Consider the following 14,799-nt stretch of genomic DNA (forward strand, 5'->3'; position numbering starts at 1 on the left):
TGCCCCCCAACCTGTCTTCTCACCAACAGATGAAGGGGGGAACCGGGCTCTCAGTGGCTGCAGGGGCCTTGCCAGTCGGGATCACCGTGTTGGCTCCCCAGAGGCCGCCGCGCCCTCCCTCGTGCCAGCTGGAGCTGCTGGTGCCGCTGTGCGACCTTGGGGCAGAGCCTCCTTGCAGCGTGAGGCCGTGGGAAACGCATCAGCCTCCCACCCGGGGCCACGGGCGGAGATGCTCCCGCAGTCAGCCTCCAGCCCCGGGGGGGGGGGGCAGCACACGGGCCTCGCCAGCGCCTCGACACAGGAGCCCCCCGCCCGCGTGACGGGCACACGTGCACGCGCCCTTATGTGACTTTCTGTTCAGCTCGAGGATGAGGCCGCCCTGGCCCTGGGCGCTGTGGTTGGGATGCAGAGCTGCGCAGAGGCCCGCTGGGCACGCAGGAGCCCGGCTCCGCGCCCGGTGGCGCAGAATTGAACCTGTCACCAAGGGCCACGGGCATGTGACATTTACGTGCATCCTTGATTTAAAAAGCAAAAGCCCCAGGAGGGCGGGAGAGAGCTGTCAAGCGGCGCCAAGCGATGCAATGTCCGTTTCCGTGTCATGCAAATGGGAGATGTGCACATTTATTTAAACACATTCTGTAGCGCTCTTTGGTGGCTTTAAATTAAATCTCAAATTTATGAAAAGATCGAGACAGACAGGACAGCCCAGCGGGGAACAAGCACAGATTGCTATGCACGTTGACATACTCAGTCAGCAGAGGCAAGGGCAAAGGATTTCATCTGGGGCCTGTTGCTGTAATCAAACGCGCATTCGCTCCTGAATTCGAAGCTCTGTCTCTTGACTAAAGACAAGGGGACATTTACCTGTACAAGGGTGGCAGAGGTAGGAGCAGCTGGCAGTCGGGTGAAAGCCTTTGGCTTTTTCAGGAAGCCAGAAACCAACCCACAGGACAGCTGCCCTGCACCTGGGTCATCTGTCAGCCATGGGGTGTATAACAGCACAGGGGTGCAAAATGCCATGGGGGCCCACGGCAGGCATCAGGGCTCAGGTGTGTTTCTGAGAGACGCTCCGAGTAGCAAATGGTGTGCAAGTTCTTCGTTTTTAATGTTGGCAAATAATTCCAAATGTCTCAAACACTAGAGGAGGCCAAGCAACCGCATCTTCTTCCCTAATATGGCCACAGGCCTCCTGTGGGTAACCTTTGCCCTAAATAGGCCTGGTTCTGCAAACAGACTGGTGTTTTCCCCGAAAACAAAAACCAGTCACGGGACATCATTTTCCCCTCCTCTAGGGCCCAGAGTGACCTTCCCAACCCTGACGGTGGCCAGACCACAGCAGTGTTTTGCAACCTTTTAAAACCAATGTCTCCTTTTGACAAACAAATAGGAAGTACATTCACAAGTGGTCTGAAACAGGTGTGTATTCTGAGAAAGGCATCACTAGGTGATCATCGAGTGAACATCACAGAGGAGAATGACTCAAGCCTCAGTGGTCCAGGCCACCTGATACAGCCAGTCGGAGGCCCCATGGTGTATGTGGTCCCTCAACATGGCTAATTGGTGCCCGACTAATTACAACTGGCCCCTGAACAACATGGGTTTGAGCTGCACAGATCTGCCTCTCTGCAGATGATTTTTACTCCTTAGACTCGGCATCATGAATTTACCCACCTTGGCCATCAGTTGGGATCCTGAAACCAATCCCTGGTGGATACCAGGGGATGACTGTAAAGTCTCGGGGAGTCAAAAATTAAACATGGATTTGGCTGCAAAGAGATCCGCGCCCCTGACGCTGCCCTGTTCAACTGTCCAGCTGCCATGACACCCTATGCCCCATAGACACATCCACAGGGCCTGGGGGTTGCTGGTGAGGACTTCAGAGACGTGTCAGAGGAAACACAGTTCACCCCATAAACACTTCTGGTTCACATCATCCTGTGTGCAGGAATGAAAAAGCCCAGGTAACAATATTAAGTGGCAAGTACCAGTTACGGGATGACAGCAGGTGCTCGGGGGTGCAGAGGGGCCCCCCCAGGGTGACGCGGTTCAGGAAGCAGGTTGGCGGGTGTGAGCAGGCCGTGACTTCGAGGTGTGTGGGGGCTGCGGCTGTGCCTGTCTCGCTGCCGAGTGGAGAGGCAAAGGACCCTCAGAACTGCTTCCCAAGGTTCAGCATCCTCGGAAGGGGCCAGGTTATCTTTCTGGGGGAGAAGTCAGCTGCAGTGGCACTGAGAGAAACGGTGGAAAAACCCGCAGCCCTGGTCCGCAGCCCTGGTCCGGAGCCCCGCAGGGAGAGCAGGGGCACAGGTCAAAGGCTGCCCTCGTCCAGCATCTTGGTGAGGCCTTCGCAGATCCTGCGCAGGTGGGAGCGGTAGGGCTCGGCCGGCCCGTAGAGCGCCGCCAGGAAGTCACAGTCCGCGAAGTGGCCGAACACGTGGTTGATGCGGCCGTGGGACTTGGTGGTCAGGTGAGGGCCCACGGCCTGGTGGAGCAGGTCCCGGCACTCGTGCAGGCCGGCGGCCAGCACGCGCCGGTCGAAGGTGAACTCCACCTGGTGGAAGCTGACGGCCGTCATGGCCAGGCGGCGCGCCTGCTGGCGGAAGCGCTGCAGCAGCGCCAGCTCCTCGCGGCCCAGCTGCCCCCCCCGCAGCAGGACGCCCAGCTTCACGGCCACCTTGACCAGGTTCTTGACCACCTTCTGGGCCTCTTTGCGGCTGCGGGTGAACTCCTTGGTGGCGCGGTACAGCTCGTCCAGCACCTCGCTGCTCGTGTCGTCGATGAACACGGCCACCACGGCCTTGGACGCCATCTTGCTCAGGAGCTTCTTCTGCGCCTGCAGCGCCAGGTTCTTGGTGCTGAACGTGTCCATCGGCCCTGCGGACAGAACAGACCCTCAGCGGTGCCCGCGGCCCAGGGCTGGGCGGGGCTAGCCTGGGCGGGCCCCTTGGCCGCCACTGTCTCCACAGTATGTGAGGCCGGTGCACACCCACGGGAGGTTGGGGCGCAGCGGGACCACGCCCAGGGGGCACGGGTTGGGGCCGGCCGGCCGCAGCGTGGACAAGGTGGGCCAGCAGCCGCTCCGGAGGCCGCGTTGCGAATGGTGGGGCAGGGAAGCTGAAGAGCCCCGAGCACAGGCGCCCCAGTGGGTCACGGGCCTAGGCAGGCCCGGAGGAAGCACGGGTGAGAAACTTGGGGTGCACATCTCAGGGTGAGAGATGTGTGAGCCTAGAAGAGGGGAGCTCTGAATAGTGGCAGCTATAGCACACAGGACCAACAGCCTCCCACTGGAGAGAGTGCTCAGGGTCTCAGAGGAAATTGTTCCTTAAAAGAGAAGGGTGCACTCCCATGTTTATTGCTGCCTTCTTTACAACAGGACAGACATGGAAACAACCCAAATGCCCAAAAGTAGATGACGGGATTAAAAAGACGTGGTACATATACACAATGGAATATTACTCGGCAACCAAAAAAGATAAACTCAGGCCTTGCGCAGCAACGTGGTGGAGCTAGAAGGGATCACGCTTAGTGAGATAAGCCAGAAAGAAAAGGAAAATACCGGATGGTTTCACTCATAGCAGGGGCATAAAGGACCAGGGGAGAAAACAATAATAATGATGACCAGTCATATACGGAGGTGGGGTGGGGAGTGGGATCCAAAATGGGGGGGGGGGGGGGGTTCGGGGGACTTTGGTGATGGCACACGGGTGATTTGGTGATGGGATGCCCAAGGGGATTACAACTGAGATGGGAAAGGCACAAAATGATGGGAAAATAAACTATTGTAATATTTTTAAAAATCAAAGAGAGAGAGAGAAAGGTGCTTGAGGCCCCTCCCTGGTGGCAACGCGAGTCAAAGCGCAGGACAATGGAGCTGTCCGCAGCCCCTGCAGCTCCAGTTCCTTCCCCGGCCAGGGGGTGGCCCACGTGGCGTGGCAGACCTCTCCTGACCCGCCCGCTGCTCCCCTCAGCAGTGGACTTCGTCAACCCGCCTGTTCTGCTCCCCACTCTCTCTCGGGTGAATCCTCTCACCCCCCACACCTCTGGCCTGCACCCCAGTTCTTGTATGTATCAAAATAAATAAATCTTAAAAAGAGGGAGAGAAGGGTGCTTGAGTCAAAGGAATTAATGCAATTGGTGAAATCTGAACAGGGAACCCCCCTACTCGTGAGCCCTGGTAGCAACCCCCCAAACCTGTCATTTCCTTGCTGTGAGCAGGGAAGGAGCTCAAAGGGGTTTCCTCAGAGGGTCCAGCTTGTTCTCCACCTCGACCTGCTGCCTGGTGAGACAGGACCCCACACGCACTCTGGCATGTGGAGGGAGAGAAGCCCGGTCACTGTGGCCAGTGCTCCAGCGCCGAGGCTCACAAATCGGGCACGTGAGGTCTCGGGCCAGAGCGAGTCAGCTGGGCAGCGGCCCGGGTGAGGTTCCCCAGAGGCCGTGTGGGGGTTTGTGGAAACGCTTTGCAGCAGGGACTCTTGGGGACAGAGACGCTGGCCTGCGACAGCGCCCGCCCGGGAGAGTGGCCGAGGCAGATGGCAGGTGGCGCAGGAACACTGACCAGCCTCTGACTACAGAAGTCCTGTCCACCCCTCGCACGGCTCCTGCGTCCTTCCTGCGTGCCAGTCTCTCAGATTCCCCAGGCCCTGGAGCCTGGCGCCTCCCACGCCGACCACCCGCTTCCCGCAGTGCCAGCACGTGCATCTGGGCATAGCGCTTCCCACCTGGAGCCAGCTGGCAGCTCCAGAGCTCCAGCCCCACACTGCAATGGAGCCCCCCGCCTCTCCCTGGGGGTCTCCCCTACCGCCTGCAAAGCCCCCACGCTCCCGCCTCTCCCCTGGTGGAATCCAAGAGGGCCCCGCTAAGCCCCTGCCTGCCTGCTCGGCCAGATTCACCCCGCAGCCTGGCCTGGACCCCCGTCTTCCGGGAAGCCATCCCTGCACAGCCAAACTGACTGTGGACCCCAGGGCGCCCAGGCACCCCACTCGCTTCCCACTGGCCTGCCTCACTCCAGGCCACGAGCGAGGGAGGAAGTGGGTCTCATTCCTTATCTGCTGTCTCCTTGGAAACCAGAAACATCCGCTGAATGAAGACGGGGGTGAGGGCGGCCTGCGATCCACCCCCAGCTCTCCCCGCTGCCCCAAGAGCTGGTCGGGATCCACCCCCCACACCCATCCGGCTGCCGGGCCAGGAATGCCATGTGGGCGCCTGCTCACCCTGGGGTCCCCCACAAAGCTGGTCTTTGTGTGAGCTCAGGCCCCGAGAGAAGTCCCAACCCTCAGCCGCCCCGTTGCTTGTCCTCAGAGGTCAGGCCAGGCACGGGGTTGCGGCCTGTCTTCCTGCCTCCGTAGCAGCCACCAGACCCCAGGGCTATCAGGCGTGGGCCAGAACAGGGGTGCCAGTGGCTCAGCACCACGTGGCAACCCCTAAGCCACCAGCGCGGCCCATTTGTCATTTCCAGGTATTGAGCTGGTTGTTTTGCAAAATGAAATACAAAAGCTGAGAGAGGCCCCAGCCCCAAGGCCACGCAGCAACACGTGCCTGCTGATGCCCCCTGCCTTTGTACCCCAAGCTCTCTTCGACTTTCCCAGCGAACACCCTCCCTGAGCCCCATTTTTTAATGCTGCTCTAGGCTTTAACCCTTGTGTCAAGCAACACAGCCAACTGCCCCATGCCTCATCTCCTGCCCTAGGCAGGATCAGTGGGTGATCCCAGTGTTTCCCAAGCTGTGCGCTTCTCAGGAAAGGCTGGCCCCTGTCGGGAGCCCTGACATGCAAGGCCGTACTGTTCACGGCTCCCCAAGTGTGCAGACCTACTGCTCTGGACTTCTCCAGAACACAACACATCTTCTGGAACACCCCATTTCTTATCCAGCAAACCCCTGCTCACCCTTCAAGTCTCTGTGTCCTTGTCACTTCCTCCTGGGAGCCTGCCCAGATTGAAGCCCTCAGCTCCCAGGTTCACTCCATGTCTTGGATAGCCAGCTCAGGGCCTGCTACTCAACAGGCCCCTAGGGAGGATTTTGTGAATGTGTCAGGGACAGGGTGTATGCAAACATCAGGGGGAGAAGAGGGAATTCCCAGTGGCACCTTGGGCCTAGTCTCCCCAGTTAACAAGCTGAGGCTTAAGAGGGAAGACCTGTTTGAGTCCAGAGATGAGGCACCTGGACCACCAGGGTCCTGGAGCCCAGATCTCTCAGCCTATCTTGGTTGCTGTGTAACCTTGGGCAGGGCTCTGGCCCCCTCTGGGCTTGACTTTCCCACCTGTTGCTTCAGGAAGGGAGCAACGTCTAATTACTGGTTTCAGGTAGGGCCTGGGCTGCCCACTGAGCAGCTCCAGGGGGAGGAGAAAGGGAGGGACCGAGGGCAGCTGTGCTCTCCTCCCCCAGCTCTGGCCTCCACACCCCTAGCCCCCCCAGGACAGCCCAGCTGCAGCCCGCGCCCCTGACCCATTGTTCTGCCAGAAACCCCCTATCCAAGCAGCTGCTGCTCTCCCTGGGGAGCAGGCCAGGGACCAAAATAGACCTCAGCCTTCCTTCCTGCCTGCTCACCCAGGCCTGAGGGCAGGCAAGCCAGCGCCCACTACGCCACATCAGCCCTGCGAGACGGGGCTTTCCCAGGGACTGTGAGGCGTTCTGGAGATGAATGTCCGGTGTTCCGGGTCCCTGCACACCAGGTGCTTGAGCACCCCACTGTCATCAGAAGCCCACTCAAAGGCCCTCTTTGGTTGTGAGTACAGCACTGTGAAGCTCTCCACAGCCACTGCAGCACAAGTTCAATCCGCAGCCAGGGAGCGACCCACAGGGCACAGCAGACCCCTCCTGTCTCCCCCCTGCTCCCCTCAGCAGTGTGCTTCATCAATCTGCCTGTTCATCCATCCCCTGTTCTGGTGAATCCTCTCACCCCCATACCTCTGGTTGGTACCCGAATTCTTGTATGCCTAAATACATAAATCTTTAGCAACAATAAAATCAAAGACGATGGCTAAATGGCTAATAAGAAACTAAAAAGATGGGCCATGTGATTGGCCTTTAGGGAAATACAAGTCGGAATCATAATGAGACACCACACCACCCCCACCGGGATGGTGAGTCTTAAAAACAGACGATAAGACATGGAGTGAGTGGCATTTGTCTACACTTCAGGTGGGAATAGAAAACGAAGCAGTGAGTGCAGAATCAGTGGGGAGTTCCTCAAACAGCTAAACACATGACCCGACAATTCCACTCCTAGGTGTCTGCCCAAGACAGATAACAACATATGTCCACACAAAGACCTATTCATGCATCTACATGGCACAATTCACATAGCCAACGTGTCCATCCACGGTGGAATATTATTCAGCCAAGAAAAGGAGCAAAGCTCTAACCCACCACAGCGTGGATGGTCTTGAAATCATGACATGCAGGAGAGAGGCCAGACACCCAAAGTCACAGAAAGCGTGAGTCCACTGATGGGAAATGTCCAGAACAGGCACAGACACTGAGACAGGGAGTGTCTTCATAGTTGCCAGAGGCTACGGAGCGGGAAGGAAGCGAGACTGCTAACAGGGACAGGGCTTCTTTGTGGATGGTGGGATGCTCTGAAATTCGAACACTTGAAAACAACGAATTGTATGGCATATGACATTGATCTCATCTAGCTGACCACTTACATACAATTATGCCTCATTTTTTAGTATTAAATTGTTTCAATTAAAAATCAAAATTTGGTCGACCCGTAATACAAACAGAAATGAAGGGAGTGTACAGGGAGTGGACGGGTCGAGGCTCGTAAATCTCGAGGTTTGTTGCCGAACACCCAGTCGGTGTCGATACAATCACGAGCCGCTTAGCAGCGGGCGTGGTGGGAACCAGCGTCGGTGGGTCAGCCAACACAGCGAGTCGGGCGCCCGCACGCCTGGGCTATGTGACCCAGCCTAGGACGACCAGCGCCGCCCACGGGGCCCGTCCCTGGCCCAAATGCCCCAAGTGACATGTGACAGTACCTGTTCGATTGAAAAGACTGGTTCAAAGCTCGAGCCAACCCAACCCCAAGGTGGAGCAAGTCTATCAAAGGTGAGCCCCAAGGGGCTCCGTCTTCCTCCGCACACCCAGGATTGCCTCTCGGGAATAGTCCCTGAATGTTATTATTCTCTGCAGAAACTCCAGTTGTGGGTGTGTTTCCGGTGGGACGTTAAGAAGCCCTGGGAGCCGAGGGGCCCCCTGGTGTGGCTGGACGCCTAGTGATCAATCGCTGTCCTGTGCACAAAAGCCAGAACATCCCGCTATTATCACAAACAAAAAAATCCATCCAAATTTCTAAATTGGCCCCCCCAAGAGACATTCCTGCCCCAGCTGAAGGAGGAGGAGCCAGAGGCAGTGAACAAAGACATAAACAGCAATTTCAGGGCCAGCTAAGCGCTAAGGCTGGTGGGGGCAGTGACGGCCAGGGGCAGGCAGATGACATGACCTTGGCCAGTGGTCAAGCTCCAGGTGGAGCCTCTGGCACTGGGACAGAGGGACAAAGCCTCTGGGGATTCAGCCAGGCAGAGGAGGCAGCTGGCATGGAGGCCTGGGGCAGAGCCGAGCCCACCGCGCTGGAACCACAGCCGGCTGCAGGCCCTCCACAGGCGCCCCGCAGCCCTGAGGCCCCCCCGAAACCGCAGACCAGCCCTTGTTCCTGGGGGCAGCCTCGCACTGGCGAAAGTGGGGTGCAGGCTCTGCAGCTCGTGCCCTGCGTCCACAGGCCCCCGGACCCAGTCCGCAGCTCGGACTTCCGCCCTCTGCCAGCCCCACTTGTCTACTAAACGCCAAATTGCTCCCCTGTCCCCACTTAGACTCCCCAGCTCCCAAACACCCTGCAAACTGGCCGCAGGGTGACCACTCCAGACAGGACTGGACCCCTCCCTGCAGCGCCGAGGCCAGGAGGGGGCTGTGAGCTTCCCGAAGGGCTCGCAGCAGGGAGTCAGCTTGTCCCCATGACCTCGCTCTTCTCCGTCCCAGTCCCCAAACTCTCCCCCACTGCACCCACAACTCCGCCATTGCTCACTGAGCTCCAGCTCACCCATCTCCTCACTGTCCCTGCAATGCACCAGGCACAGGCGAGTCCCAAGACCTTTGCGCGTGCTGTGCCCTTTGGGAGTGTCGGGGTGGGGGGTGGCGGTGGCATTCTCAGCGTGACGCCCCCCCCCCCCCGGGCCTGGACAAGCCTTCCCTGGCGTCATCAATAATTCACTCCCAGTCTTCTCAGTTTCATCCTGTTTATTTTCAACAATTAATTGTATGGGCCTGTTAATTTATGATTTATGCTTTGATGCGAGCTGTGAGGCCAGGAAGGTGGGAAACAGGCCTTAGTGCCGACGATGTCTCTAGAACCCAGTCCCAGGCCTGCAGGAGATTCTCGGCCAGCTTCGGACGCAGCATGTGCAGCGGGGGCCCCCTAGGCCACACCATCCAGCGGGGGGCTGTACCATCTAGGTCTGTGTCACTGACTATGGCATCCACGTGATGGATGACGAGGCCCCTACCAGCGCTTCCCTCAGTGCGTATCCCAGTCAGGCAGTGCACAACTGTATATGGTTGTTGAATGACTAATCAACTACCAAATGCCATGGAAGCACTTACAGGTGAGATCTGGAAAATAAAACTGTCCTAGCCTGCTAACTCCTCCCACCATCCCACCTGAGCTGAGCACTCAGCAACACCCCAACATACTCCCCGTTGCAGTCACGCCGGGGCGGGGGGGCTTCTACATACACATTCCTGTCTAGGTAGTGGGGTGATGGTGATTCCAGAGGGCAGAACAGCTCCGACCGCCTGCCAGCACTCTGAAAGCTGCACCCCACTCCACACTTGCTGAAAAATTCCTAACCAGCAGCTTTATAGAAAGACATAGGATTAGCTAGCATTCCTGAGACAAAGGATGCATGCGACCAGATTGAAAAGCATAATTAAGTAGACCGTTCTCCGTATTGCAAATTCCAAATACCCAACTTTTTTCTGGAAAAACGTACTTGTCCAAGTTTTGTCAAACTTGTATCGCTCAACCTATTGTCGTGAATGACAAAGAAACGTACTTCTGATGCGGACATCACCCTTTATAAGCACAAGACTAACCAGGAGAATTAGAAGTCCTCTCCCTCAGCATCAACGATGTGAGCGGAATCAAATAGTAGTGGGAGAATATCAAAAAGAGTGGGAGAATATCTCAATGTTTTGTGCTTTTACAGTGAAACAACTATAGACAAAAGTAGACTTTTACGTTTAATTTTCTTTGTTGACATTTCTTTAGTTTTATTGGGAGTTGGCAAGCAAAACCCTCTGCCTGGTTTTCTTTTGTAAATAAAGTTTGATTGGCAAAGAGCCAGGCCCATCAATTCTGTGCAGTCTACGGCTGCTTCCCTAACTGCAATGCTTCCTAGACACAGCAGAGTAAAATCTTCTGCAGACACAAATACATTTCCCCTCTGCCCCTTTATAGAAGTCGTGCGCCAACTCCAGGCCTCGACAAGCCACACACAGAATGCCCCGATGCGTGGCGTTTGCCAGTTTCCGTGGCTACATTCTCTCGTCCTGGCCAGTCCCGAGCGTGGGGCCTGATGTCAGAGAGCGCAGCGCTAGGGAGATGCTCCCGGTTCCCACCCGACATGCGCAAGGTGAAAACCCCCTCAAGAGTGTAGATAACAGCAAAAGAACGAGCAGGCTGTGATTTGTCACTGTTGCCTTTGCTGGTTTACAATTGTGGCTGAAACAGAACTCACATATCCTAGAATTCACCCTTCTAAAGTTCACGATTCAGTGGTTCTCATCTCGTCACAGAGGTACACAACCTTGGCCAGTATGTGGCTCCAGAACATCCTCATTGCCCCACCCCCACCTCGAGCCCCTGGCAGCCGCCCCCGACCTCCGGCCCCTGTGGCTCTGCCTCTCCTGGACACTGGGCATCAGCGGAGCCCCAGCCCGGCGGCGCTGTGTGTCTGCCTGTGTCCTGGCGTGTTTTCAGGGCCGCCGGAGCCTCCCTCCTCTTTATGGCAGAACAGTTCATGCCTTTGTCTTAACTATATGCCTTTGGGCCTCCCTGGTGGCGCCGTGGGTAGAAGCACAGCACTGTGAAGCTGTCCGCAGCCACTGAAGCCTGAGTTCGATCCCCAACCAGGGAGTGACCCACATGGCGCAGCAGACCTCTCCTGTCTCCCTGCTGCTCCCCTCAGCGGTGTGTTTCAGTCTATCTGCCTGTTCTGCCCCCTACTCTGTCTCCGGTGAATCCTCTCATCCCCACACCTCTGGCCTGTGCCTCTGTTCTTGTATGCATAAATAAATACATCTTAAAAATAAATATAATGCATTTAACGGTGAGTTCATAGTCCACCATTTTTAATATGTCCCTGTTCAACAACTGGTTGGCAAAATTCCTGAAAATATAGCAAGTGGCTCCCATGAGCTAGGACAAGAGGCTCTGGCATGCTCTGGCCAGCCCCCGCCACATGAATTCTTCATGCCCCTCACAAAGGGTGTCAATAATTGATGGCTCTGCTCACACGGCTCAGCACAGCCGTGTGAGTGAACCCAGGGGCGTGAAGTAGCCCCTAAATGAATCCAACCTCCACAGCGTCCACCTGGGCCCCTGGTCTCCTCTACTCTGCCCCTGGCTCCCACCCTCAAGCCCCTCTCCACAGCAGCCTGAGCACCCAAGTCAGGTCCCCCCCAATGTCTGCCCAGAGCCCTCCAGGGCAGTCACCTCTCTCAGGGGTCAAAGCCCGAGTCCTCCTGGCTGCTCACAAGCCTACACAACCTGCCCACCCCTCCCTGGCCTTACTGCCCCCTTCTCTCACCTTCACTCTCTGCTCCAGTCACACAGGCCTTGCTGTTGTTCCAACCTGCCAGGCATGGTGCTGCCCCAGGACCTTTGCACTGGCTGTTTTCTTTCTGCTCATGGAGACCTGGACTCGATGTCACTGCAGGAGGCCCTTCCGTCTGTCCATCCGTATATCGTCTTTATGCAGTGACAACTAATCATTACGATTTTCCTGGATCAGTGTCCATCTCCCTCAACCACTGTGAGCCAAGTGTGGAGGCTGGGGGTCACCCGACAGGCCTTGGTCACTGCCAGTGTTTGGTACTCTGCACCACGGCTGGCTCACGGTAGGTTCTCAGAGCTTGTTTGTGGGATAAATAATGACCTTCTGGCCCCAGAGGAGCACCGGTCAGCGATCTCATCCAAGGGCCCCTTTCCAGCCAGAGGAACACAAAGAGCCAGAGAGAAACAGATCTCTGAAGGTCACACAGAAGTACAGTGTGAGCCCCACCGGCCTGACCAAGTAGAGGGGGACTCCGATGCCCCCAGCCTCTACCACCCCTAGAATCCCAACAACACGTGTTGCAGGTGACCTTGCAGGGAGCATTCACTAGGCATTTTACCTCCAAGCCCTCATTGCTAAATTCTCTTGATGCACCTGCAAGGTTGTGGTTATAACACAGTGGGAAACTGAGGCAGAGTGAACTGGGAACTTGCCTCAATTGACACCAAGCTTTAACCCGAGCACTTAACCTGAGAGACCCTTTCCTATTCCAGCCCACTGCAAATTCGTGGTTGCGTCTCCTCAGAGCCCGCCCAGAAGGAGAGTCTAAAGAGCCCTGTTAGGAAGTTTCAGAGCAATGTGGCCTGTCAGCCACTTTGAGGTACTCCTAGGGGTCTTCAGTAAGGACTTTATGAAGTGCCCTCCCCCCAACCCCCACCCCAGGGCCCTTCTAGTCACCAGTTATCTTAACTCCTTTCCAGAAGGAGACAACCAGCTCCATCAAACAGAATGGGTGCTGAAGCGGAGGACAGGGACTCTGTTAGAAGATGCCAAGAACTGCAGGAAGCTCAAGGGAGCAGGGGCTGCAGGAGGTCTGGAGGCTGGTGCTGGGGGATACCAAGGGAGGGACTCTGGGGGAGGTGGGCTCTGGGGGAGGTGGGACATGTGCAACTCCACCGCATCCTGTCTGTCTCTAGGCCTCCAGCTCTCCACCTGACACGTGGGACTGTTTCCAGACAAGCTGCAGGCATGTACTCAGCGTTTGCCTCTTGGTGAGGCTGTTTCCATGACAACAGTTGGGATTTGGTCTTAGGTACCCTCTGGTGACCTCACTTGACAAGCAGGGACACTGAGGCCTCCTGAATCCACATCGGATCACCAAGCAACCCAAAGTCCCCTCATCTGTTCAGACTTCAGGTGAGAAACTGGCCACACGGTGGAGGGAGTATTTGGGTCTGGAATCTGCACCTGTCTGACTGGTCTTTTGGCTTTGGGACCCCGTGTCCTGTCAGTGGGTTGGAAAAACCCCTCATTCCACCCCAGGGACCCAGGCACTCACCCACCATGAGCTTCCCAGGCCAGGTGGGAGAAGCACAGCCCGAGTGTTTGCGTGGCTGGGCACAGCTCTTTGTTCCGTCTCCATAGGTACAGCGTCCCTGGGCCGGCCCCACCCCCTCCCCTCCCAGCCACCCAGCCCTTGCAGGCCCGGCCCATCTAGGCAACTTGTTATGTTTTAAAGTTGGCGCCGCGGGCCTGGCATGGCTGCAGAGGGCATAGTCCGTGTTCATTCCTAAGGCAGGGCTGTGCCCTGCAAGTGGGAGGAACAAGGAGACCCCTGGGGACACAGCACAGTGAGTGCGGGGGAGTCTGAGCGGGTGGGGGCGAGAAGGAACCCTGGAAGTCTCAGATTCCTTCATTCAATTCTGGAAGCAGCGCTAATCCAGTGGATGACATTTCTCTCCACTTCACTTACAGGAAACAGAATCACAGGTCAAGTACATAGCGAGTGGCAGGGCAGGAACCCAGATTTGTCTGGTTCCGAGATGTGATGTCCCCAACCACGGACTAAACGGTTCTCACTGCTGAGACCCTCCCAGGGGAATTTGCTTCCCACAGCTGGGCTCAGACAACCTCAGGAAGTAACCTAGGGTCCAGTTTACAGCTGGCCTGCCCCTCCTTCAGGCTGGCCCCTAGGACAGAGGAGGCGCTGCTGCCTGCGAATCTGGGTCAGTTCACCTGCCAATTACTTCGGAGGAGACAGCCCCAGTTCACAGCTGGCAAAACTGAGGCCAACGCTTCGGGGCTTCAGGGCGCGGGTGCATCCCAGGTAGGCTGTCTAGGTGAGCCTGGGCCAGGCTGCCCCAGCTTCCTGGACAAGCACCGGGCCCCCCACCACCTGGAATGGGCTCTCCGACTCAGCAATCTGGCTCTAGCGCCTGGCGCCCTGCACTGCGAATGGGGCAGAGTCCATCAGAGTCCCCATGAGAGGTGGACGCTGGTGCGGGGCACGGTCCTTCACGGGGGTGGAGGGGCAGTTCAGCCCCAGGTGGTTCCCCCCAACCCCCACAGTGACAGAGAGAGATGGGGAAAGGGAAGAAACAGAAAAGGGAGAGGGGAAACTGAGGCAGGAATGGAGTGGGGCGGGGAGGATGGGGGAAGCTGTGCAAGAGAAGGGGGCGGGAGAAAGAGACGGCGGCGAGGCGGCCCTCGACATGCGACGAGATGGGGGCGCCCCGGCATCTTTCGTTCACCTGCTCTCCGCTGCCTGACCGTCGGGGATCTGTCCCGCCGCTCCGAGGGGCCGTTGCGGCAGCTGTCGGACTCGCGCCTGAGGACCGGGACAGGGACGGGGTGGGGCGGAAGCTGGGTCCCGCCCCCGTCGCCCCGCCCCTCGGGTAGACCCTGCCCCCGCCCCGCCCCTTCCCCCCGGAGGGGGGACTGCGGAGGGGCAGGGACGGGGGCGGGCCGAGGACGCCGTCCAGCCAATGGCAGTGTGGGCGACGTACGAAGAAACCAATGGGAGCAGGT

The 14,799-nt window shown here is 57.5% G+C and overlaps 1 protein-coding gene across 1 annotated transcript; it reads right to left on the reverse strand.

Annotated features, from left to right (window-relative positions):
* Nucleotides 1-660: 660 nt before the first annotated feature.
* TNFAIP8L1 (tumor necrosis factor, alpha-induced protein 8-like 1) lies at nucleotides 661-14,575 on the reverse strand. The gene is made up of 2 exons (XM_012729504.1): nucleotides 14,523-14,575; nucleotides 661-2,871 (listed from the first exon to the last, which is right to left on the reverse strand). Exon 2 carries the CDS (start codon nucleotides 2,864-2,866, stop codon nucleotides 2,306-2,308), a length of 561 nt encoding a protein of 186 aa, XP_012584958.1. The 5' UTR covers nucleotides 2,867-2,871; nucleotides 14,523-14,575; the 3' UTR covers nucleotides 661-2,305.
* Nucleotides 14,576-14,799: the final 224 nt, after the last annotated feature.

The sequence above is a fragment of the Condylura cristata genome, unplaced genomic scaffold (assembly GCF_000260355.1).
Source record: "Condylura cristata isolate star-nosed mole 26May11 unplaced genomic scaffold, ConCri1.0 scaffold00025, whole genome shotgun sequence".
In the NCBI taxonomy this organism is placed as follows: Eukaryota; Metazoa; Chordata; class Mammalia; order Eulipotyphla; family Talpidae; genus Condylura; species Condylura cristata.

Bases quoted from the DNA above. Each gene is read 5' to 3' on its own strand.
- TNFAIP8L1 (XM_012729504.1), bottom strand. From the start codon at position 2,866: ATGGACACGTTCAGCACCAAGAACCTGGCGCTGCAGGCGCAGAAGAAG.